This window comes from Actinia tenebrosa, unplaced genomic scaffold (genome assembly GCF_029948245.1).
Source record: "Actinia tenebrosa isolate PJP-AT-01 unplaced genomic scaffold, QUT_ActTen_1.0 PGA_scaffold4__44_contigs__length_22323623, whole genome shotgun sequence".
Classification (NCBI taxonomy): domain Eukaryota; kingdom Metazoa; phylum Cnidaria; class Anthozoa; order Actiniaria; family Actiniidae; genus Actinia; species Actinia tenebrosa.
Window position 1 is genome coordinate 7,992,824 of NW_028292581.1, and position 25,528 is coordinate 8,018,351.

Here is a 25,528-nt window from a genome sequence, read left to right on the forward strand (position 1 = left end):
GTGAACAATAAATTATAGTACTAATTAGTACTATTTCATACAGAATCCTTTGTTTTCTATTGTTTAATTATCACTATTTAGTGCTAAAAATTAGTATTTGTTTCACGGATTTAGTGTGAGCACTCTATGACTGGGATATAGTTCCAAACTAAGGTGATTTTTTGTATAGTTTTTATTGTTTCAAACAATCATAATCCGAGAAAAGTTAAAAGATGCACTCGAAGCATAAAATAGTGGAATTCGCATTTACAATTAGAAATCGACCAAGGAAAATTGTCTATTCTTGGTTTTTAGTTGATATTTATTTATGCAATTAGCTGATACACTGAAATTAAATTAATGTATGTTTCGATCAAGGTTTCGATTCAGTGCTGTCGTGTAAATTTTATGGTAAGCAATATTTTTTATTATTCAAGTGGTCATTCGAGGAAAGAGCTTCAACATGGAAGGTACTCACTACAAATGTCTGATCTTTCTTTTCTTCTTCTACTCTTTGAATACAGGTGGTTTTTCTCAAGAAACATTTACTAGAAAACCTTATGCAGGTAAATATAATATACATTAAGCAGAATCACAAATTAAGGGTTTTTCTTACTAAAAAGTATAAATCAAAGAAGACATGTTTCGGCAAATCGTACAGCTGAAACATGTCTCGTTTCAAAATTGTAGTCTTGCTACATAAAATTTATATAAGTTTGCTGCTGTCCAGAACTAGAAGAGTGGTTTTGATTAACCCGTGAAATACACTCTAACTTATTTAGTGCCATTACACTCTAAGTCAGTTTGTTTTCTATTGTGTTCTTTTTATAAAATTTTCAATCTCGCAAAATTTCCATGGCTCAAAGGAAAAAAAAACACATCATGTTCTTACACTAGTTAGGGACTATCCACAAGCAGCAAAAGATGAAAAATTCGCTGCGACTTCGCTACGAGAAAGGATGATATTTTACAGCTACGACAATACAAAAAAATCTTCCAATGCCTTATTTCATAGAAATTTAAGTTTTACCAATAGCGTATTTTAATAAGTGTGTCAGTTTGTTTTCTATTGCGTTTATCCTATATTACACTCTTATTAGTACACTTTGTTTGCGCATCGTCTTATCAGATTGAGATTTGAAAATTTGGCCCGTTTACAAAGCGAACAGTTCAACGTGATGACGCACAATCTGGAACAAAAATTAAGCGTAGCAAAAGAATTGTTCAGTACTGAGGGTTCCATGAGGTTCAGGTCGGTATCTGTGGAAATAATGTCGGTTTCAGGAGAGAAGGATCATCGAGCTTTTGTGTTGAGAGAACTTTGCAGGCAAAGGATGGATTAATCATTATATTCTTGACCATTGAAGAGAAGTGTCGTCGAGCAGGAGTCAACAACCTTATAATTTTCACTTTATCCAAATGCAAGATAAAGCATTGCAAGTAGATGGTAACTGCTGGGTATTGTCCGCTTTTAAAAAGATTATAACACTGGATATGTCTATTATGCTTTGTTCAGATATTGAAGATGAAGAGCCACTAGACCAAGAAGACGACTATGATGGTAAGCTGAGGCAAAATATAGTGATAACCATTGGTTTTCCAGACAATAACCGTATCTAAATTGTCAGAACAGCTAGGCAATCAAAACGCTGATTTGTTTTTCCCTTGTGGCACTAATAGACCTATCAGTCTTTTTAATCAGAATGCAGACATTTTTGTATTGAGAATTATTATATAACAAGGTAATTTCATGCGCTATGATTGGTCAATTTGCGGTCCATAACTTACGGTATCGGGACCGAAAAAGGAAATGGTTCACTGAGTGTACTGATTTATGATCTTTTAAAACATTAAAACCTTCGTTATGAAAAAATATTTATGGATAAAATCGCCGAAAAACCTTAATAAATTATCAAAGATAACTGAAAGACACTGGCATTTAATGTAAAACTTATCAAGAAGAATTAACGTGCGTAAATTTGTTGTTTCAGTAAGCTTACAACGTCAAGTTTGAAGTTATCTGAATCGATCGGGTGAAGAAGCCAGTGGCTTCTTTCGTTAACGTTTTAAGCAGTTTTCTAGGCTCATCCGCTCTTGAAGCATTTCTATATTTCAATGATATTTCATCCACACTTGAATTTGAATGCATTTGTGGACAGGATAGTTGGCAGTACCTCTTTAAATTGAAACGAAACGGTGTTCCGTCTTCATGACTTCATCCATTGTGCATATGGTGGCCTGCTTCAAACAGTCATAACGTTGAAAAGTGACAAAAAACTATCCATGTTCAGCGAGCCCACCAACCCACCAACCCACCAACCATTACTGTCTTTATGACTTTATGCTCATGGAATTTTACTGTTTGAACCCTAGCTGGTGCAAGTGATGCTGGTTCAGGCGGCGGCGGAGGAGGAACAGAAAGTGGTAAAGTTCTCTACATCATGCCACACCCTTTTCACCAACATCACTCATTATATTCGTATTCATCTTATATTAGTAGCCAATTCAAACTATTCTTTACCATATGCAACAACTAATTATGGTTTATTCAATGTTAGATTTGCAGCTACAAAATATTGGAATTCTTTGAGTGAAAATTTAAAGAACTCCAATAAGAAAAATTTCAAGAAAAAACTTTTTAATGAGATAATTTTCTCTTATAAACAAGATACTCTATTATAATTCTTTTACTTGCATTCTATTTATGAGCTCTCGTTATCATATTTTTTGTTTTTTCCCCTTTTTCTCCCCCCTCCTCTTTTTGTATTTTACTACTACTTTTTCAGTGCCTGAACTAAAAATGTAAATTTTCAAATTTTTAGCTAATTGCTTCGATCAGTTTATCTGTCGCAATTAGCTTGTGCTTTTAACTAGGTAAATGTCTTTAACTTTATGTTTTATTGTAAATTATGGAACTAAATAAAAAGTTGAGTTGAGTTGAGTTGAGTATCTATCACACACCGTTGGGAACCAATCTGATTTATGAACTATTCAACGTAGGAAATATTTCAGTGAGATTTTTTGATAGTTTTGTGCATTATAATTATATATTATCTATTAAAGTAAACCTAAAGCCTGAAGCATACAACACTTCAAATACTTCAGTTATCCTTTTCACATAAAGTGAATAGTTGAGTGGTCAACTATTTGTTCATTTGAGTGTTGCGTCTTTAATATAAAGGTTTATACTATTGACTGTGACGTCATACCGGACTTCATTTAAAATGCAAATTCTAACTCGTTCAAACAAAATGTATATATTTAACAAGCATCATAATCATACTCATGTTTATTGTAATTTGGTGTCTTGTAATGGCCTGCTGTATTTAGCACTACGGGTTTAAACAAATACACCAAATTCCCACTGTGACATCACAGCGATAATTTAAAATCTTCATGACTTTATAAAGCAGTTGTATTAAGACCCTTTTTTTTTTGTATTACTGCTGTTGTTATTCGTTTTTATTGAAAGTACAATTCAGCAAAAAAAATTAAGGGGTAATTTTTTAATATCAATTTTTTTTTTTGAATATTTTAACGATTTTTTACCTTTTAACTTTTTTTGACATTTTTGGCATATCAATAAGTCGAAAAATTGGTACCTACGCTAAAATACGAAAATGCTGCGAAATCGCAGTGCTTCTTTTACAAATATCTGAAATAAAACTTTTGGGCTACTTTAATCCTAGGAAAAAAGAAAGACTGTAAGAACATCACACATAAACATATAAACATATACATGATATTTACCTGAAATAAATTTTATCGCCTTTCGAAATCCAGAATATATCTTGAAATAGTTTGCATGACAATTTCAAGGAATTTTGTTGAAAATATAGTATTTTACTAAACATTTTTTCTATATTAGTGCTGAAGGATATAGAAACAAATATGCAGTGAATGCTGGTCTAATGAGAATATCTTTCAGAGCCGGTTAACAAGGCTAGCTTTTTAAAATTTTCTTTTCATTAATTCAAATATTCATGATCGATACGTATAAATGATCCTATATTCATAATGCATTACTTCTAGAACCTAACGGTGCTCCAGAAGCATTGCATATATTGAAAAACAATGCCACGACTTACACCGCTACTTGGAATGAAGTACCTGAACACTTGAGAAATGGTTTGGTAATAAATTACGAAGTGAGATGGATCATGATACGAAAAGGAAATCTATCTACTCCAGGACATCCGCCGTTTACTAGGTGTAAAGTAAATGGTTTCTCTTATACGATGCATGGGTTATCATTGTGTGCACAGTACAGTATATCTGTTAGGGCGTACACACGCGTTGGACCTGGACCATACAGTGCACCAGTCAACATAACAACACAACGTAAGTATCCAAAGCTCACAATTCAACGCATGTTGGAAAATAATATGTGGCACGCGCGCAGGAACTTTGGACTTGCGATAATTAGTAAAAATACGCAGGTGATTATAGAAAATCTCGCGCGCTGATTGGTCGAGAAACTCATACTATCAGACGATAATCACCCGTAGCGATAATCCAAAATGGCGGCCAGCCGCTTTGTTGCTGTTACCGGAAAAAAATGCCTTTTATCTTCTTTTTTTTCTTTTTTTGAAATAATCACCTGTGTATTTATACAAATGCGAAGTGATTATCGGATAATATTTATCGAAGACTCGCGTCTCGGTAAATATTCCCCGATAATCTTTTCGCCTTTGGCGAATAATTGTTAAATATTGAAGTGATAATACAATTTAAATGAAAATGGTATTTAATTTATTTTAATACTTCTGGCACGCAAATATTTAGTTAATTAAGCTTCCCGATTAAAAAAAATATGGTACAAACTACACCGTGTGGGTGTCTGAAGGAATTTATTAATTACTGTTCAGTGCCATTATTTCTTTTCATGTGAATCTGAGTTTTAGAAAGGGGGAGGCATTGCTGATTCTTTTTATGTAAGAGTTAATTACCGAGAACGAAGCCAATAAGCCATAGACATGTATATATGTATAGGCTTATTGCCGACGTTCGAGGTAATTAAGTATTTTATTTATTAAATGAGAAGGTTTTCTATCAAATGTTGCTCATTATAAATGCGAACGGTCTATATATAGTTATTAACCGGGTTAATAACTATATATTGACCTCGCATTTATAATGAGGGTTATAACAAAAAAGCCTTGTGAATAACAAAGAAAACCGTGTCAATGGAGAAATAAAATATAGAATGACATAGCGCTCTATGTTGCGGCAGGACCTGGTGCACCATTACATTTTATAGCGTCGTTAAAGAAGAATGGCACTGTGCTACTTACGTGGGAGAAGCCCGCTAATACCAAAGATTCCCTTCAGTCAGTTTATACGATAAGTTATTAAGTTATAAAGAAAATTGAAAGAAAAAAAGAGAAAAGGAAGCTGGAATTGATAATGTAGAAGGAAAGAGAACGAGAGATGAAAAAAAGAATAGAGAAAGAATTATGAAAATATCATATGTTTGTTAGGACGAAGTTACTGTCGATCTCAAGAAACTGAAGCTCAAAGAAATATTTTCATCTGAATAGGTTTTAATTTTTTTCATAGGTTGAATGCGAAAGCTCAAAGTTTTATTGGAAGTCAAACAAGCAAAGAACAACAAGCCTCACTATCTCAAATCTTATACCAAAAACAAACTGCACATTCAAGGTGTTTGCCACTACAGAATGTGGTGACAGCCCTAAGAGCATTGCTAGAGTTACCACAGCAATAGACCGTAAGTATAACACTGAGTTAAACTCCATGTATCTTGATATTTTAGTGGAGAGCCGTTACCGTAACTTTCCGATAAGAAAGGTCTTTGGGTCAATTTAAATCGTAGTGGGGTTCACGGGGCATAAATATCATAGTAATTATCATTTTCTTTCTGTTCATGAACTCAACTATTTCATGAAAGTCACCCGAACGTGAAGATATTACAAATCACGATCGGGAGGCCGATCGAAAGGGGCCGTTAAAATTAACGTAAGGTGACTCCTTACAGATGGGCTACCTCTTTTGTTTTTGTTTTTCTCTTTGGAGAGAAAACAAACGACTTACCCATAGCACCAGGCCCGATCACCATCATAAACCACACGACTAGTACGTAAATTGCCAAAAAGTGTAGTTAGCTTAAGTACTCGATCCGTGTCAACTGTCGGCTAAAAATGCAGGTCGTGAAAGCAGCTTAGTCATAATATAGTGTATCAGTGTATCAGTATTTTAAAAACGTATTAAATTGGAGGGCGAGAGCCTCAAAGATCCTTAAATATAGCAGTCTCAGAACCGAAAAACGTCAATTATCTGGAACACAAAAGCAGCAGACTAAGCCATCGAACCAGACAATCGTATCAAGGCCCAAGTAAGTGTAAAGTTCGATTTTATGATACGCACGGCTATTAAGAGAGGCTGTCCGTAAATATCGACTATTGTCGGAAAAAATTTAAAAAATGAAAATTTTCTTTTCCTTACCAGAAGATTACATTAGTTGAACTGATTCTCAGAAAAAAATAAAAAACTTGAAAAAAACAATTTTCTCGCCGAAAAATGACATTTTCGGTTTTCTCGCTTCCAGGCGGGTTTTCAAGGGTGAAAAGTACGCCTCGTTATGAACTCTCTAAAAAGTTTCATTTCAATGCAAACTAAAAACCAATACAATATTTTGATAGAACACATAATAGTTGACATTCACATTATAAAATTATTACGATTAATATAAGATTGATTATTTAGTGAATTTTTGAATCTTTGACATTTTTTCAGTACAAAAAATACATCAAAATCAGGGCATCTTTTTAGCCATTTCTACATCGCCTATAGATTCAAAACTATATCTTGGTGAAAGAGCAATGTTTCGTCTACACGAAAATGCAATAATATTTTTGGGCTACTCATTTTTTTAAACACGAGAGCTCATAACGCAAGCTGCTCTGAGGTCAAATTTAGTGAAAAACTTCTGGTACTTTGGTCACGCAACTGGCATTGAATGAAAGCAAACTGGCGACAAAACGCAATCATGTCTATTTATATACATCGTTAATGATAAAGAAAGAAATAAAGAACATCTGAACGCTGTTTTTAGCTTTAAAAACACATACCTTAACCAGAATTTATGGAAATCTCGATGACTGCGCGTACGATGCTATGTTGTTGTCGCCATTATCGGCTCTGCATTATTAAAGTACAAAGTTGACCAAAGTTTGCTTTTAATTTCCACGGCCGGTGAGTCTTCCTCAGTTCTATTATACATCCTGAACCCATCTTTAGAAATATTGGCATGATATTTGAAATATGATTAAGGGAATATTTTAAGTAAGTAACAAAGATGCGAAACGAGCTAATTATTTAAACGAGAGCGTGACGCCGTTACACACAGGAAGCCCGGTCAAATACTTTCTAACAGAGTCGGAAGAAGTACTTTGTCATTTTTCAATTTCACGATCATGTATTTTAGATATCTATTTATTGTTTGCCTTTCAATGCAATTGATTGATCTGTTAGAATATCGATAGATTTTTCGCTTTATTTATGTTTTGTTACATCGTTTTCTACGGAAGAGAAATGAAATTGACAACCTTTTTCAGCACGCGCGTGTCCACGTGCCCTTCCTTATGTTATTTACGCAGTGTTTTGAACGACGCTGAGAATAATTCGCGACGAATAATGGCAACATGTGATTATTCCAACTTTGTGGGTGGTCCTTGTGGTCCCAGCAAGTTTAATCCATCTAATACCAAATGCACATCAATTACAAATTGCAAGAAAGAAATCAGAGGTCATTTGAAGACTTTCCGAACGTTTGATTCTTCCGTCGATACCGAAATCTCTCTTCTACTAGCAAGAGCAGGTATGTTTTCATGAAGTTATATAATGACCCAAATATGCTTGACTGATCGCCGTATATATACCCCATACGTCTCTAACGTATTGGCAGTTTGTTCTAAACTATGTAAAACTTGACTATTGAAGGAGAGAAGATCAAGACGTGGAAGATTCTTCAGTGGGACTTCACTCTGGAAATATGATTGACACCAAACAAAATTTGTGTATATTGTAAATATTATTTTTTTAAAACTTTTTTTCTAAGCTGTCTCACATAGTCCAAACTTCAAAAAGGCTTCATGGCTTATATCTCCGGCTAACATCTATTAGGCGGTAAACTGGTCCAATTCTAATAACTCTCTCTTTTCCCATATTGTAGGTATTTTCGAACAAGACGATAATGCACTAAAGCGATCTATTTGTCCTCGACATAGAGATAAATTTGGCGTGAGTTGGGTTTGCAACAAGAAAATGTGTGCTGTCCCTACAGAGTGGGCTCCTCATAAAACACACCCCAGAAAAGGTGATCGCGGAATCAATCTTGTACAGTCCAAACGACTATTTGATCTCACATCAGTGCTCGTTCCGGTTGGTTCACGTAAGTTCGCATTTAACCGATTATTTTTCTCATCGATGATTTATCATTCTCATCAAAATCATCATGTCATCATGCATGATTATCGTCATCATCATCATCATCATCCATGTTTATCATCATCATCACCATCATCCATGTTTATCATCATCATCACCATCATCCATGTTTATCATCATCATCACCATCACCCATGATTATCATCATCATCACCATCATCCATGTTTATCATCATCACCATCACCCATGATTATCATCATCATCACCATCATCCATGTTTATCATCATCATCATCATCACCCATGATTATCATCATCATCACCATCATCCATGTTTATCATCATCATCACCATCATCCATGTTTATCATCATCATCACCATCACCCATGATTATCATCATCATCATGCATGATTATCGTAATTATTTAATTGTTGATTCTCCTGGTTCAATTGCCCTATTTCACTATGACGTCACATTGAAACAATCTATTGTTTAAACGCAAAGGATCATGGTCGTCGGACGGGGTCAAATCAACGCAAATTAACCGATAATTGTTCTAAAATCCGTATCAATTCACGAAGAGAAGTAGAATACCCAGAAAACGCTCAGATACATATTAACGCACATTATATCTGAATACCAGGCCATTTTAGATTAAACTGTTTCGCTAGGAGCAAATTTTGTCGAATTTCCTGTTGCATTTGGCAATCCTATCCCCCACATAAACAAGCAGTGACGTGAAATAGGGCAATTACTCACACATAATAATATTCATAATAATGATAATTTGTTATTATTTCATGATTTACACGATTACAATGCTCTCTTTATTATCCCCACAACTATATGCAAGCGGTGTCGTCTGTCTTTAGGGGGCGCAGAGCTAAACATTAGTCAAAAAGAGCAAGATCAATCCATGAACAATGCATCATGCCCATCATCTGATACAGAAAAAGTAATCAATATAAGAAATTCTTTCATAGTGTTGCTTCCAAACTATTAATTTTTTGTGTGAATATTTTGTTTAAAGAATGACTCTCTAACCGACCTAAGTGGCATATGCTCTGAAATGGAAAACCTGTACATCGCGCCAGAAGATTCAAGTCAGTTCATCCCAGAAAACACCAGCAGTAGTAGTTCCAGTGAACAACTTAGCTTAACTACCTCGAAGAAAGATTCAAGTCTACTTATCCGTCGCGCAAAGTTAAATGCGTTTCTTGATGCTAGTGGAAGAGCCAACATATCAAAGACAAGTAAAGCATGGAATCATTTATCTTCCCATTCTCAGAATAAATATATCAGCCAGACCAAAGATGCAGTTGTAGCAGTTTTAGAAGTTATTCAACCAAATGATCCACGGTGTTTATGGGAAGATCTGAAACGCTCACATTCTGTAGAGAAAGCGTTAGGTGCTCATGATATTATTGAAAAGACCTACTTAACAGCATTGGCTGAAGCTTACGATAACGCAGATAGTTGGGACACCCGACGACAAGTATTATCTTTTATGGCAGACCTAGTTCCTTACTCCACTATTCAAGCGTACATTCCAGGGATTACTGATTTCAGAGTAAAGGCTGCCCGTCATCACCAATTACAACATGGGCGTGGTGCATTATTGCCTGAAACTCAAAGTCCAAAATTGCGCATCAACCCCTCTCAACTGGATCACTTCTTAACTTTCATAACAAGCTCTCACGTCGTTCAAGATCTGCCTTTTGGCCAGCGGTATCTACAACTCTCAAATGGGCAGATTCTCCAAACACCTAACGTCATCAGGACTATGGTGCCACAGCGTATTATCGACCAGTACACTCAGTATTGTAAAGAAGTTAGCTTTATCCCATTCAGCGCTTCCACCATGAGACGAATTTTGTCATCATGCAGTGCCTCAGTTCGCAAATCTTTACAGGGTCTAGATTACATAGCTGCCGAAGGGTCTAAAGCATTTGATGATTTGCTGTCTATCTCCCAGAAGCTTTGTGATTATGGGTGCCTCGAAAAACCCGTTTTGAAACAACTTGATCTGTCATTGAGAAAAGGAAAACAATACCTCAAAGGCGATTATAAGGTACTACTTGTCTGAATTATTTTGTACGAATCGTTATCATTCATTTCACCGGCAAATACGTTTCCCATGTGCTTCACCCTCAAACTGCGCATGTTGAAATAAGATGATCATAAAAGGTGCAACTGGATGAAGTGAGTGCAGTCTTCTTATTATCGAAAATCGCTATCGCGCAATCCTGATTGCGAGCGTTAAAGTAGTTTACAAAAAAAAAAAAAAAACTTAAAGGAATCCAAAATGTTTCTCTAAACGACGATCTAATAACCTATCAGGTAATGGTTAAATTTTTTTTCTTACAAAGGTTTTTTTTTACTGATCAGGTGCACATAGCTGTTTTGTCTAATATTGCTGACCACTGCATCTCGTACGCTTTGAGCGATCCAAAAGATGAGCACTTCAAGACCGTTGCGTGCGTTCATGCTCACGATGAGCGTTGTGCATCATGCGAGGAGTTAAAAAACGCAATAAAGGAAGTGGAGACAAAACTACTTAGTTCCGGTTCAGCATTAACGAATGATGATCGAGACGACCTTGAGTATATGTTCAAGCAAGCTGTTGCAGCAATTAACGCCTGGAAGGCACACCAGCTACGATCTACGCAGCAAGATAGGGCTCGTATTGACATATTGCGAAGACTGGGACCAACGTCTGTGTTTGTAACCAATGACTGGGCGATGAAATTCTTGCCGCAAAAGTATAGGGAGACGCAGGCTGATTGGTTTGCGAAGCGTGGCATATCCTGGCACATTAGTGTTGTTGTGCGGAAGGTGAAGGATGTTATACAACACCAGACGCTTGTGCATATTGTCAAAAACACAACACAAGACGCCATGACCGTCATTGCTTTGATGAAGCATACGTTATTGCAGCTTAAGAAAGAACATCCTGAACTTGACACAGCATATTTTCGGCAAGACAACGCCGGCTGTTATCACAGCGTGGCACTTTTATCTGCATGTCGACATCTAGCTAAAACAGGTATCAAGGTAGAGAGGGTGGATTTTAGCGACCCCCAGGGGGGCAAAGGACCCTGTGACGGGGAAGCCGCTACGATCAAATCTCATGTACGCCGTTATATTAACGAGGGAAATGACGTAACAACCGCGGAGGAACTTTTCAACGCTATGGTATCGCATGATAGAGTAAAAGGTGTCCGGGTGGCCCTCCTAGATAACGCAAAAATGCAGGTGTCAATGGCCGAATGGAAATGGAAAGGCGTGAACAGCTTAAACAACTTTTTGTATAGAGATAAAAAACAACAAACGGTCCAAGTGTGGAGAGCCTACGACATCGGCAAAGGCAAAGAGCTTTCCTGGAGTAAATTGGAAGGTACGTACCGTTTTTGTTTATCATCATGAACATCGTCATCATTATGCATCATCATTAATTTCATGGATCATCATCACCATTGTCATTATGCATCATTTTCGCCATCATCGTCATCATGCATCATCTTGATTTTTCATCATCAGTCATTATGATGATGATCACTCATCATTTCATCGCTATTTGTTATTATTACTTATTATTATTGAATTTACTATTGTGTATTATTTTTTTATGAGAATAGTTTTTTAAATGATTCGTACATGTTATTAGGCAAAGGAAGTCCTTTCAAGTGCACTGTAGAGGAGATAGAGTTCTCAGAGGGTGATTTCGTAGACGCCGCTACCAAACCAATTAGGTATAATAATATTTATAAAACATGTAATATACATATTACTCATATATGTATATATACATATTATAGGTTTATATATTTATATATCTTTTTGGTCAGCTCCTTGGATAAAGATAACTCCAAGTCAGATCTAAAAGTAGAAGATGCAGTAACAGAGGACTGCACACCTGAAGGTGACGTTCAATTGCCGGCTGACGCATTGTATTCATGTCCAAAGGAAGGATGTGTTAAAGCTTTTCAAAGGCACAGCAGTCTTGAGAACCACATGTTCTATGGAACCTGCATTATCAAAGCGGAAAAGGTAATCTTGCACAGAAAAAATGTAATCTTACATTACCGAAATAATAACCCGGTATTTAGTTTATAGAGAGATGTTTATATTGCCAAGTCTGGACTTAACAAATATTCCCTAAATAAAAATGGACTTTTAAATGAGCTTTAAACTAACAGTGTTACTTTTCATTATATATATAAGGAAACTCTCCTGGACAAGGCTAAAATATTGTATCGGGAGAAACTATCACAAGAAGGATCGTGCAGCCAACCAGTCGTCCTGGGTACCAGCGGTGCATCTTCAACTGCTCAGTCTACATTAGAGGTTCTGCAAATGGGATGGGCTTTAAAGATTTCAAAGCAGGGCGAAAGATTTAATGAAAACCAAAAAAAGTACCTCAATGCCAAATACCAGATAGGTCAGGATACTGGCAACAAAGCGGACCCCGAACAAGTGTCTCGCGACATGAGGCGAGCAAAAAGCGAAACAGGGGAACGTCGCTTCACGGTTAAAGAATTTTTGTCGGCCCAACAAATACAGTCCTATTTTTCAAGGACCTCTGCAAAGTTGAAGCATGCAGGTGCAGGCCAAGCACACGACATAGAGGCCGCTGAAGATCAAAGTTGTTACAGCTCTATCCGTGATAACATCCTGAGAGAATGCCAGCTAAGTCATCCCATTATTTATGATACATACAACGTTTGCGAACTTTATGCAGCTAAAAACCTTAAAAAGCTCACTGTTGTAATGTTGCACAACATTTGCGTTTTCTTCAACATGGATGAGGACTCTTCTCACAAGAAACGCAAGGCACCTTATCTGGCATTCATAAATGAACTTGTTCAATCGTGTACGTGCACAAGAAGCAGCTCCTGAGAGTTTTACAGCTACTAAACGCTTAATTTGGGTATTGTTAACAGAAACAAGAAAAGAAAAGAACATGTAATCATTGATCTCTCGTATTGCGATGCTGCTCTCTTTTGAAAGATTTACGGCAAAACGGTGCCTTTCCTGTGTGTATGTCTTCCGACTCTGTTAGAAAGTATTTGACCGGGCTTCCTGTGTGTAACGGCGTCACGCTCTCGTTTAAATGATTAGCTTGTTTCGCATCTCTATTACTCACTTAAAATATTCCCTTAATCATATTTCAAATATCGTGCCAATATTTCTAAAGATGGGTTCAGGATGTATAATAGAACCGAGGAAGACTCACCGGCCATGGAAATTAAAAGCAAACTTTGGTCAACTTTGTACTTTAATAATGCAGAGCCGATAATGGCGACAACAACATAGCATCGTACGCGCAGTCATCGAGATTTCCATAAATTCTGGTTAAGGTATGTGTTTTTAAAGCTAAAAACAGCGTTCAGATGTTCTTTATTTCTTTCTTTATCATTAACGATGTATATAAATAGACATGATTGCGTTTTGTCGCCAGTTTGCTTTCATTCAATGCCAGTTGCGTGACCAAAGTACCAGAAGTTTTTCACTAAATTTGACCTCAGAGCAGCTTGCGTTATGAGCTCTCGTGTTTAAAAAAATGAGTAGCCCAAAAATATTATTGCATTTTCGTGTAGACGAAACATTGTTCTTTCACCAAGATATAGTTTTGAATCTATAGGCGATGTAGAAATGGCTAAAAAGATGCCCTGATTTTGATGTATTTTTTGTACTGAAAAAATGTCAAAGATTCAAAAATTCACTAAATAATCAATCTTATATTAATCGTAATAATTTTATAATGTGAATGTCAACTATTATGTGTTCTATCAAAATATTGTATTGGTTTTTAGTTTGCATTGAAATGAAACTTTTTAGAGAGTTCATAACGAGGCGTACTTTTCACCCTTGAAAACCCGCCTGGAAGCGAGAAAACCGAAAATGTCATTTTTCGGCGAGAAAATTGTTTTTTTCAAGTTTTTTATTTTTTTCTGAGAATCAGTTCAACTAATGTAATCTTCTGGTAAGGAAAAGAAAATTTTCATTTTTTAAATTTTTTCCGACAATAGTCGATATTTACGGACAGCCTCTGTTAATGATTAATGATTATGCATTGCTTTCAGTGCTGGTGTTGGACGAACTGGCACATACATGATCATTGATGCAATGCTGGAACAGGTCGAAAGCAAAAAGACAATAGATATTTACAATACTCCCATTTCGAGCTCGCCTTTGCTCAGTCTTAGCTACGATTGTGTACAAATGTGTTGTTTTCTTTTATTAAGGCCCATTGTATAGTAAGGAATGTACGTAATACGAAACAATACGAGTCGATTTAAATGCCACTGTTTTTGGTTCATTAGCTAAATATTGTAACACACAACGTCAACCGAGGCTAAGCAAAGAGAACTCGAAACTGGAGTATTACTTGACGGTTCAATGCTCAGGAAAGACAGGCCCTATATGGTTCAAAACTCGGGAAGATAAACACACAACAAAGGAAATGTTACAATGCTTCTTTAATAGCACGCAAAAGATCATCGTCATGACGAAAGAGGTTTGGTGGACGTTGATCAAAATGTTTATTGAGGCCTCCGAAATCATTTTACTCGCGATGGCAAATTGTTCAATTCAGCGCATTTCGCAGATGATACTGATGATTTGATTAAACATATTTACACAGTGAATAATTACTGTTTCCTCAGCGGCTGGAATTTATTGCCTCATATGAATTAAAAGGAAATGTGGATTTGGAAAGGAAGAGGAAAACACAAAGAAAAGCAGATATAAAAATATAGTGCCAGGTATGCCAGCTGAAAAAAATAAATTCTTCGATTGCACGTTACGTTACATTTAACAAAAGATTTCTCATTAGCATCCATTGTTAACGGCAGCACAATGGCCGTCATGTTTTTATCTTTTGACTTTCTTGGGAATGCTTGCAACCCATCAATACTTTGGAATGGCAAAATTATCAACTACACCAGAAAATCTAATTTGGAACTAAACTCTTGATATAAGGCACTGCTAGAATTGAAGAAAAGAATAACTTTTTAAAAAACCCGCAAAGTATAAAATAATTCTTCTGGAAAAGAGAGATTTAAAACTCTCGTGTTCTAATATTACAGACCAGTGCAGAGATATATCCTGAGTTCAGATGATTCAAATCATGGAGACTACATTAATGCTACGTTCATAGAAGTGAGTGTAATGTAATGGATATTTTTGTTGAATTATTATTATTATTATCTTATTTTATATCTGTAGTGATAGGCAACCTTAACAGATCAAATATTTAGATTTAGAAAGTCAATTCGAAGATCCAGCCCAATAACAATCAAATAAATTGAAAACTACCACGACCAATAAGCTGACTCAGTAATCTAAAGCGTTGCTGAGGGAGCTAAAGCGAATTGAACAAAATTCCCTTTTCGTTAAGGCAAGTTTGTTTGGGCTTGACCTGAGCTTCGTACGATGTTTGCTGTGTCAGCTAAAGCGAGTTAATTATGCATTGATTTCTAAAATTTATTTCTAAAACTCGGCGAAATTTATGTTTCGCAATTATGTATAGATAAATAATACGACACTACTTATATTGCACTCTTAGACTTACAGAGAGCGCAACGCCGGATTCACCTTGACACAAGCTCCCATAGAAATAAAACACGATAAAAGATTTCTGGAGAATGGTTATGGACTACGAGATCGGAACCATCTTCATGGTGAATAATTTTCAGGAAGGAGATGAGGTAACGTTTTATTGGGCAGTTACTATAAAAACGTATGGCGCCAGAAACAACAAAAATGTGCTGAATAAAACTTTTCTTTCCATTCCCAACCAGCCCTTGAAATAGATATGTGGGGACGCGGGACGGGGGAAGAAAGAGGGGTGGGGTGTTGCGCCAGACAAAAGACCTTTTTAAAATTCGTGTTGCTTGATTACACTCTTATTTACTCAGACCGTTAGGCTCATTTCAGCGTCAACTGAAATATCCAAAAATTACAAACGGTAAAGTAAAGAATGCATGGTATAAATCGTCGTGCATCCTTGAATAACGTTTGTAATTATTGATCTACCAGAGACAGCGCAGCGTGCAGCACCTTCAGCACACGGCTTGGGAAGATAATTCTGTCCCAAACAACTCCCAATTTAGAAGTCGCAGCAGGAGTGCAGTAATAATCCAGTAGTCGTTCACTGTAGGTAAGGAATATGATATACTGCTTCTTTTTATAATAAAAAAATGTTGTGATTACTTTTAATTTGGATCTTTATTCCCTTCAGTAACGGTATTGGTCGTAGCGGTACATTCTGTGCTATTGCTTCATGTCTTAAACGAGTCAAACAAGAACAAGTATTGGACGTATTTCAGACCGTTAAGAATATTCGTGCCAAAACGGTGTCTCAGAATTTTGATCATAGCCAGAAATATGGAACCGGAACAGGCGGAGCTTATTTTCGGCTATATTAGCATAAATTAGCATAGGTCAATCAAATCACTGTGTTGAACAATTGTGATTGGCTAATCGCTTAACCCGAATCAATCTGTACATTTGGGTTTAAACATGGCGGACTCGACTGAGCTAGGCCCGATGAACTTTCGAAGAAGAGAAAGTGTGATACATCTTTTTATGTATGGCGCGTTTTTCTTGTCAAAATTCAAGTTCGACATTCGTTATTCAAGTTCGACATTCGTTTTTCAAGTTCGACATTCGTTTTTCAAGTTCAACATTCGTTTTTCAAGTTCGACATTCGTTATTGTCATTAACATTGTCATTATTTGTAAATTTACATTTTTGTTATTTTTTATATATTTATATTTTAGTCTTCATTTTTCTTTTTTGTTATATATTTATTTTAGAGGTCTCTCTTGTAAATCACCTTATGGTGACAGCGATAACCTCAATAAAGATTATTTATTATTATTATTATTATTCAAGTTCGACATTCGTTATTCAAGTTCGACATTTTTAAGAGATTGGGACCTAGTGAAAGGGCTCAATTGCGAGGGACTGGACACCACAGAGACGACTTTACATGTGCTGCAGAAAGTGAATAGTGAAAATGTCTCTACAAAGATGTCGAAGCCTTCTGAAAGAAGTTGAAGCGGAACTTTCCAAATCTTTCCCAGCTAATACAGAGACAACAGCAGCTGGAGCTCCTTCAACAGAGAATTCTACAAGTACTGTCCCTTCTTCTAGCAGTGGATCGAACATTGCGCCATCATTGACCGAATCAACAGGTCTACATCAAGAACACAGAAGATTGTTTGGTTTTCGCCCTCAAGGGAACAGTCGACACCGTCCATACAACAACAACAGAAATGGGTTTTCTAACAACAAAACGTCCAAGCCAAAAAAAAGAGCAACATTTACTAGGAACTTTATGTGCTTGTCGCACATGGAGGATACCGTCCCACCATCCCCATCCCAACAATCGGCGCTTAAAAGAGCTGGTCTGGGGGAAAACATTAAACCTTGACGATGGGCCTTTTGAAGTAGATAAAACACTGAAAGAGGCATACCCGCAACTCTTTAAGTCAGGTGGTTACGTGCTTTTGAGGATTGTCGAGCGTGGGGTGAGAGTGCTATCTGTTATTAATGGCCCTTACAGCTGCGAACAACTAAAGGATGTAATTGGACAGGGAAAAATCTTTATAAGACCTCTACAGAGAGACCTGAGCATGAATCCACTACCAACTAATGATAATTATAAGGTAAGCATATTGCATTTGCTCATATTAAAATTTTTGAGTTAGATATTTATTTTGAACTAGCTAGGCTTCAAATAACCAGTGAGATTATAAAGAAAACGTGAATTTGTTCATTTCGTCCTGACCATCTCAGAGCTTTGCAGAGAAGCTGCATGCCTAAAAACCAAATAAACAAACAAACATCCAAACAATAACTGAAAAGGAAAGATATAGAGAAAAATCTTGAAAAATCAGAGGTAGTTTTATAAAATTTACATATGAGACAAATATTGTCATTTCCATGTACAGTGCTATGTTTTCAACAGTTATGATGCCTCACACGGAGATGCCTATTTTTTAAGGTTGAAGATTTGCAGGAAAAATGCTTAAATTGTCAACAAATGTTCTTCCTGGCAGAGTTGTCAGAACACATAGAGCAGTGTTGGTAAGTTTCCAATTTGTAAAAATATGTGCTGTGTGGCTGAATAGAGAATGCATGGCTTACATGTAACTTATATATTAGCTTCAACTTGATAAGGGGCATCCAAGGGGGGAAAGGGGAAGGGGTGGTTCAAATCACAAAGGTAGTAATGGTCATATTTTGCAAAATTTATAGTAATGAAACCAGTTACACAGCAACAAACCCTGCTTCTACAGAAGCAAGTAATTCTACTCCAACAGCTACAAAAGCAAGTGCCACAGTAACAAACACTACTATAGCTACTACTACAATAGCTGTTAACTCTGCTACTATAGAAGACAAAAACCACAAGGCAGAACTAGGTAAGGCTGACAAACACATTATTGCTTTATCAACATTTCCTAATACTTTTGGGTATCATTAACTTAGTGTTATATTTATGATTTATTTAAAGATGACTATTTTGTCCAAAAATATGGCCAAGGAGTTGTGTCTGATGTAAAGTGTCCAAAGTGTGGGTGTGAGGTAGAAATTCACTCGGCAGGCACTTATACAAGTGAATCAGGGTCTCTGCGAATCTATGCTGATGAGGAAGAGTTTGAATGTACTAGCTCCCAGTGTCTGTACAGTGAAAAAAGAAACAAAACTTTGGGTAAGTTCAACAATCTAATTCAATCTGTACAAAAAAAGTCAAGCCATCATGCATTCCAGTATTTTTGACCATGCGTCCCCCTTTTAGTTACCTCGATCACCTCTCATTTTTAAAAATATGTTGCACTTAGATGAGCGATTCTAATGATGGCCATTTCATCATTGTTAATTCTACAATGCACATGCAGTCAAAAAAAGGTTTTTGCATAATAATTGTAATTATTTTAAATTTAAACCATTATAAAATTAATTAGCTTCTACAAAACGTGCTATTTTTATCAAACTACCACAATATAATACTAAACATGAATATGTAGATGATATGACTGGTAAAAATGTCCATTGATCATTTAATGGCAATGTTTTGATTTGTACTTTAAGAGGTGCCTGCATAGATCTTAAGATATCAATAACTTTTAAAGATCTTGTTTATGATTACTGTGGAAGAAATTACTCACTGAAAAAATGAAAACCACTACAAAGTTTCACATTTAAGTTAGCTAGTGTAACAATGGGATGCGTGATCCACCTTGTTTAATTTCACTAATAACTCATTCAATGACATTTTAATGTTGTAAATATTTTGTACTTTTAATTTTCATTCCATATTTCCCATTCATATTTACATATATTTTGCATATCTTGTCACTTCATTCACCCAGTGTCTAATAATGATTATTAGTTACCATTATTTTTTACTTGATCAATTAAGATAAAATGCAGATTGCCTCGGGATTCTGGTTTGGAGGGACATATCCCTGTAAATGCTAATACAGGATATGTGCTGCTCAATAGGTATGTTTTTTAGGCTCAAAATAATCTTAATTCTCTGCTTTACAGAAAGTGTATCAACACCCTTAGAAGATGATGATGAGGCTTCAGGAGCTCCAGGAGTAGACCCTGACATTTCTGCTGCTGTTAACCAAACATTGAATTATGCCCACAACCATAAAATCACCAATGGGGTGGAAGTGCTTAGATACTTCCAGAGCATAATGGTCACTGGAAGACCATTAAATGTAGTGAACCTGGCCCAAGCAACAGAAGGGCCCACCAATTACATTCTAGTGGACAGATACAATCTTGTGCAAACTGCCTTTGAGGAAATCAAAGAAATGGGGAACTTAAGGCAGACATTGGAAGTGCAGTTTTATGGAGAGGTTATTAATTGAGATTGTTTCTAAAATAAATTAATCGACATAATTTTGTGTCAAGAAACACTCAAAAACTCTAGCATTGAACTAATTGCATTATTAATAAATCCATTCATTTTTTTCTAGGAAGCTGAAGACATTGGAGGACCAAGAAGAGAGTTTTTTCGATTAATAGTTCATGATATTTTTAACATCTACTTTGAGAATGGCTTGAAGCCCCATATGGCAAGTGATTACCAGTTGATTGGTGTCATCTTTGGTAAGTCTTTCAGAACACATGGGGTATGTTCCACCTTATTGTTGATGCTAATAAATTGTTCAAGTGAACCGTCCAAACCAATGACATTATGTTTTGTCTCTTTGAGGCTGGAGCCACAAAAACCCCACCCCTCAGCAAAATAATTAGTCTGTCAATCAGTGTAAATAAGAAAAAATTATCAGTGTATTAGAATCACAAACATGACGTGTTCTCATGATTGGTGCAAGCATGTTGCATAATGCAAGGCACTACAACTTTTGTCTGTGGTGGTCGTGTCATAGCAATGCAAGTGACAGTACTGTTGTCTGACACTTCAAAAATGAAAAAAAATTGCATTATCATTTATCTTTCAATTGTCAGGTTTGAGCTTGGTTCAAGGTGGCAAAGTCCCCAAGTTCAAGGAAGATATATTTGAGTCAGTTTTCAACTTAAGTGTGGATGACCAATGCCTAAATCTATTACGCTTAGGGTTAAAAAAAACTGGCATATTCCAGGTAAATGTGCTTAAACTTTTTTGAAGCCAGTTTTAATGTCAGTTTTCCCCAAACACACAAACACATTTAATGGTCAAGCCTCCTTTTTAAAGTTGTCCAGTTTTCCAGTCCTACCTCTTTTTTAAAGTGTTTTTAATATTTTGTACAGCTTGCTATAAATATTGATGTATTTAAAGACTTGTTCAGAGAGGGACCCAAAGCTACTATGACCATAAGGATTCTGAATGGTTTTTTAAAACCCGTCTTCAGTGAAGCAGGTTGCAATGCAAGGAAAAGCGAATGCTTGGTTTACAGGGCTTTCCAGAAGTACCTCAGGGAAGTTGCAAGTAGGTGGTGTTCTGGTTATTTTTGGGTTGGAGCTAGAAATTAATTCATGTGGCTTTTTCAATTATACACCATAGCAAAGGGCATTTTGACTTGATGTCTCAGTATAAATCAAGCAATATTCAAAGATAATTACTATTGTTTTCATTCTGCATTATGCCAACTAATGCTGAACAACTTGCATCATATTAAAAATAATAATGCTATAGGTTTATTAAACTGAGAGCTTACACTTACACTAACACATACTAATTGCTAACTGTTATTTGTAAAGCGTATTTCAATATGTCATATAGAAAGTGAGTTATGTAAATGCATTTTTATTATCATTATTTAATAGATAATCACGTGGACACAAAGCATTCATGGGTATAATGCACCCTTAACCACCTGCATTCTACGCATGAATGCTGTGTGCCTCAGTGATTATCTATTAAATATTGAATGGATTATGAGACATCCCTGACTGCAGCCTATTTAAACACAGGCTATGGATATAAATACTTGAACATATTATACATTGCAAAAGTTTTTCAGGATTATTGTCCCTTGTGAGGAAAAAAAAATGATATTCACATTCTTCTGGCTCATCAGATGCTTCAGAGAAATGAAATTACAGTTGATGGTTCCCCAAAATTAACATCGAACAATAATCACAGTGCATTATTTTGTTTTAACTTCTTGATTATTTTTATCTATAGGTGGTAGGCGAACTGGTTTAGATTTAGAAAGTGTGTTACAGTTTGTGACAGGAAGTAATGAAGAACCTATACTTGGTTTTTCCATTGATCCATCGTTAACCTTTCATGAGGTTACTGGTAGTTTCCTTCCAACAGCAAATACCTGTTCGAACACCTTAAGTCTCCCAAGACCGACAAGAGAACATGAACTTCCAGAAGAAAACATATTATTTGAATTGTACGATATGGCTTTTACAAGTTCCTATTTTGGTAACAAATAGATGAGAGTAATGGAAGTGTTGCCTGATGCACTCATCCAGATCTATCAGATTGTTTCAAATTTCTTTTAATTGCTTTGAAGCTTTAATTATAGTTGCATTATTGCTATCCCTTTAGATGTTACTTGTTCATACCAATATAACACTTAGATAATCAGGATGAAGTTGCATAAAGCAATTAATTGCTGGTCACTTATTAAAAAAACAGCATTTAATGATTTGAATGTAACACATTTGGCTGGTTAAAAATTCATCTGTGTTTTCAGCCTTTATCATATAGAATACCATAAGCTTGGGTACATATATTTTTTTCATTGTAATTGCAGTTGTGTTTTTTGCCAAATTATTACCCATCCAATAACTGGAAATTAATTTCAAATCAATTTTGATTAATTACTTATTTGGTAAACTTGTCAATGAATAGTAATTTTGGCATCATTCTAGTTCTTCAAATTAACTGCTGTAATCTACTCTCTAATTTTACTCTAGCAATTAATAAATAAGTTTAAAAAAAGTTATATTGACATAATATGGTTTTAGTTTAATGGTTTGATGAAAAATGAAATGTACTTTATGATGCATTTGATGTATTTAAACAATCAGATACAAAAGAAAGTGTTTTCATGTACAAGTCAATACCATATGAATCACTTGTATCAAGTGGATTTACAAGAACTTTAAGCCTTCCATAATCAGCCTCTTGTAAAGGACAGTTAACAGGAGGAATTTCAATGATATCACCATCTTCATCTGGACCACTCCATTCACTGCATGGTAATGGCCCATCCCAGTCAATCCCATAATTATTACAGTTACCCTATAACACAATTGGTTGAATAAAAAGTTAATGTTTCACATCAGTAGTGAATGCATCCCAGCAATAATAATACCTTTAATATGGCCCTTATTACATTAATATGGCATAGAGGTGTAAGGAAAAGAAGAGCTAAGGGTGAATATAGATGATAATCCAGCCCCACGTAGTTCCTCCCTAGATCCTCCTACATGTAAGTGTCCAGCTGCTGGCAACCAGTGCTGGTCATAGCAGGACTACCATCATATGACATACCATCACTATAGTTTCAAACTAAACTTTCAAAATATTATCATTAGATTCAATGTGTGACATGGCTCCTTACTTGCAGCAAATTTATCTAAAGCAAATTTCTGTTCGATATAAACCTGCACTAGTGTGTAATTTTTCTCAAAATTTCAAATTAACTTAACAGTTTTGTTTTTTATGTGTACAAATATCAGGGGCAGATCCATGAATCACTGAAAGGGGGGGGGGGGGGGGGTGAACAAACTGAACGAAAAAAAAATTGTACTTTCTCTCTACCTACATTTACTCTCCACTTCTTTTCTTTTGTTTTACTTAGCAAAAGGGGGAGCCCCTGCCCCCTTCAATCCTCCCCTAAATCTGCCCCTGAATATATGTGATCATTATCATTATTACTAGTTCTGTTATACCTCCATGTCTCCAAATGTTTCCTTGGCCACAGTTAAGCTGGAGTTTGCAATACTATTCATACCCAACATCCACAGCTGCATTGGTGTGCGATGACCAGCTGATGAGATCTTGTGATGGTTCCAGCCAGAAACAAAATTTTGTAAAGTCCTGTTATATCTTTCAATGTATATGTAGTGTAAGCAGAAAATATGGCTATCATCATTGGGATTGAGCACTTGACAGGCCTCCATATGATAGAACAGGTTGTAGAAAACGAATGTAACTTGGTAATACATGTCTCTCCAAAGCCGCTCTATCCTCTGATTGTGTACACTTTTTCCTGTGATCATACTTGCTCTTCCTGGGCCTCGTGCAGGGTGTGAAAGCATAAACATCGACACCTCCACATTCTCACCACCCATGTCACTCCTCACCCTTGATGGTAGACCAAAAAAAGTGATAGCTTCTTTGAATAAACCAAGAACTGTTTCTGATCTATTGTTGTTTGAACATTTTAAATAGACAATAGATCTAGAGAATCCATCAATCCCCCCATGAACTACCAACTTCCATCTAGAAAAAGAAAAAGACAGTGAAAAAGTACAGTATCTTTATATCATTAAAATATTGATTTTACCAAACTGATAAATGCATGTGTTTACACTCGCAAACACATTTAGCTTGCAGCATATCACTTTCAATTTAAAACTGCTAGTATATTGAAGCATATTGCAAAAATCATTATCACTGCAGGGGAGGGGGGGGGGGGGGGGGGGCTAACTTGCAATTAACTTTCACCTTATCAATTTGTGATGGCCATCAATATGCCAAAGAGCATTGGGACTACTGACACTGTACTTTCGTCTTTCTGTTGCTTGCATCCATCTTGTTACGGTGCCCTCTGGATCAACACGTTTCATGCTTTCTCTGACACGTAATTGTGGAACAAAAATTCCCCTGGCCATTAGGTGACCTAGCATCATGCGATAGCCAGAATTGGGGAACTCGATCTTAATATTGCGTATAACATCATCTAGTGCACAGTCGTCAATGTCCGTAAAAGATCGACTTGTACCAATGTTTAAGTCTTTAAGGCGTCTATTAATTGTTGATTGAGATACCCCACACATACGGGCCATGTCCACAGCTTTAAATCCCTTTTCAGACAAATAAAACAATTGTTCCTGTGTTATGCGAATCTTTGGTCTTCCTGGTAAACCAGAGTGCTCTAAGTCTGATTGAAAGGACTGCTGATTCCTGAATACTGCTGATTCCTCTTCTTCCTTTAACAAATCGACAATAATCCGCATCTTTCTTGTGACAGAGTGCTCTATTATATGTGCTGCTTCTAGATGCACAGAATGGTTGTATAGTAGGTTTGCACGAGTAAATAAATCTTTCAAATCAAGAGGAGTAGCGTCAAGAGAGTTTTCAAAATGTTCTAAAGTTTGAAGGAAATTTTGTATCCGTTTAAGAAAAGGAATTTTTGCATTAACCGCCGACATGTTTTCAAGTTAAAAACTGAAAAACCCCAGTCTTTTTCGGACGGCTAAGTGCTCTAGGGCCCAATCTCTAAAAATGTCGAACTTGAATAACGAATGTCGACCTTGAATAACGAATGTTGAACTTGAAAAACGAATGTCGAACTTGAATAACGAATGTTGAACTTGAAAAACGAATGTCGACCTTGAATAACGAATGTTGAACTTGAATAACGAATGTTGAACTTGAAAAACGAATGTCGAACTTGAATAACGAATGTTGAACTTGAAAAACG

General features: G+C 36.1%; 4 protein-coding genes across 12 annotated transcripts; 3 read left to right on the forward strand and 1 right to left on the reverse strand.

Moving 5' to 3' along the window:
* Positions 1-429: 429 nt before the first annotated feature.
* LOC116307900 (contactin-3) lies at positions 430-5,334 on the forward strand. Its single transcript, XM_089036473.1, has 5 exons — positions 430-545; positions 1,496-1,540; positions 2,353-2,403; positions 4,012-4,320; positions 5,213-5,334. Exons 1-5 carry the CDS (start codon positions 443-445, stop codon positions 5,332-5,334), a joined length of 630 nt encoding a protein of 209 aa, XP_088892599.1. The 5' UTR covers positions 430-442.
* A 209-nt stretch (positions 5,335-5,543) lies between these two features.
* LOC116295172 (uncharacterized) lies at positions 5,544-23,156 on the forward strand. 7 transcript variants are annotated; one of them, XM_089036235.1, is made up of 14 exons: positions 5,544-6,331; positions 15,056-15,154; positions 15,479-15,551; positions 15,958-16,099; positions 16,431-16,551; positions 17,289-18,064; positions 18,403-18,485; positions 18,657-18,823; positions 18,916-19,113; positions 19,953-20,272; positions 20,393-20,525; positions 20,886-21,019; positions 21,168-21,345; positions 22,045-23,156. In XM_089036235.1, exons 6-14 carry the CDS (start codon positions 17,672-17,674, stop codon positions 22,302-22,304), a joined length of 1,866 nt encoding a protein of 621 aa, XP_088892361.1. In that variant the 5' UTR covers positions 5,544-6,331; positions 15,056-15,154; positions 15,479-15,551; positions 15,958-16,099; positions 16,431-16,551; positions 17,289-17,671; the 3' UTR covers positions 22,305-23,156. The 7 variants fall into 7 exon arrangements, with proteins under 7 accessions (XP_088892361.1, XP_088892365.1, XP_088892363.1 ...); XM_089036237.1 differs by lacking the exon at positions 5,544-6,331 and adding an exon at positions 13,577-13,747; XM_089036236.1 differs by lacking the exon at positions 5,544-6,331 and adding an exon at positions 14,410-14,528.
* LOC148906944 (uncharacterized) lies at positions 7,448-13,519 on the forward strand. Of its 3 annotated transcripts, XM_089036220.1 has the most exons (7): positions 7,448-8,022; positions 8,171-8,389; positions 9,418-10,458; positions 10,776-11,784; positions 12,055-12,139; positions 12,236-12,437; positions 12,612-13,519. In XM_089036220.1, the coding sequence occupies exons 3-7, from the start codon at positions 9,457-9,459 to the stop codon at positions 13,284-13,286; spliced, it is 2,973 nt and encodes a 990-aa protein (XP_088892346.1). In that variant the 5' UTR covers positions 7,448-8,022; positions 8,171-8,389; positions 9,418-9,456; the 3' UTR covers positions 13,287-13,519. The 3 variants fall into 3 exon arrangements, with proteins under 3 accessions (XP_088892346.1, XP_088892345.1, XP_088892344.1); XM_089036219.1 differs by having other exon boundaries at positions 7,448-8,389; XM_089036218.1 differs by lacking the exons at positions 7,448-8,022; positions 8,171-8,389 and adding an exon at positions 9,277-9,342.
* Positions 21,532-25,316, reverse strand: LOC148906945 (uncharacterized). The gene is made up of 3 exons (XM_089036246.1): positions 24,550-25,316; positions 23,772-24,324; positions 21,532-23,118 (listed from the first exon to the last, which is right to left on the reverse strand). The coding sequence occupies exons 1-3, from the start codon at positions 25,254-25,256 to the stop codon at positions 22,873-22,875; spliced, it is 1,506 nt and encodes a 501-aa protein (XP_088892372.1). The 5' UTR covers positions 25,257-25,316; the 3' UTR covers positions 21,532-22,872.
* Positions 25,317-25,528: the final 212 nt, after the last annotated feature.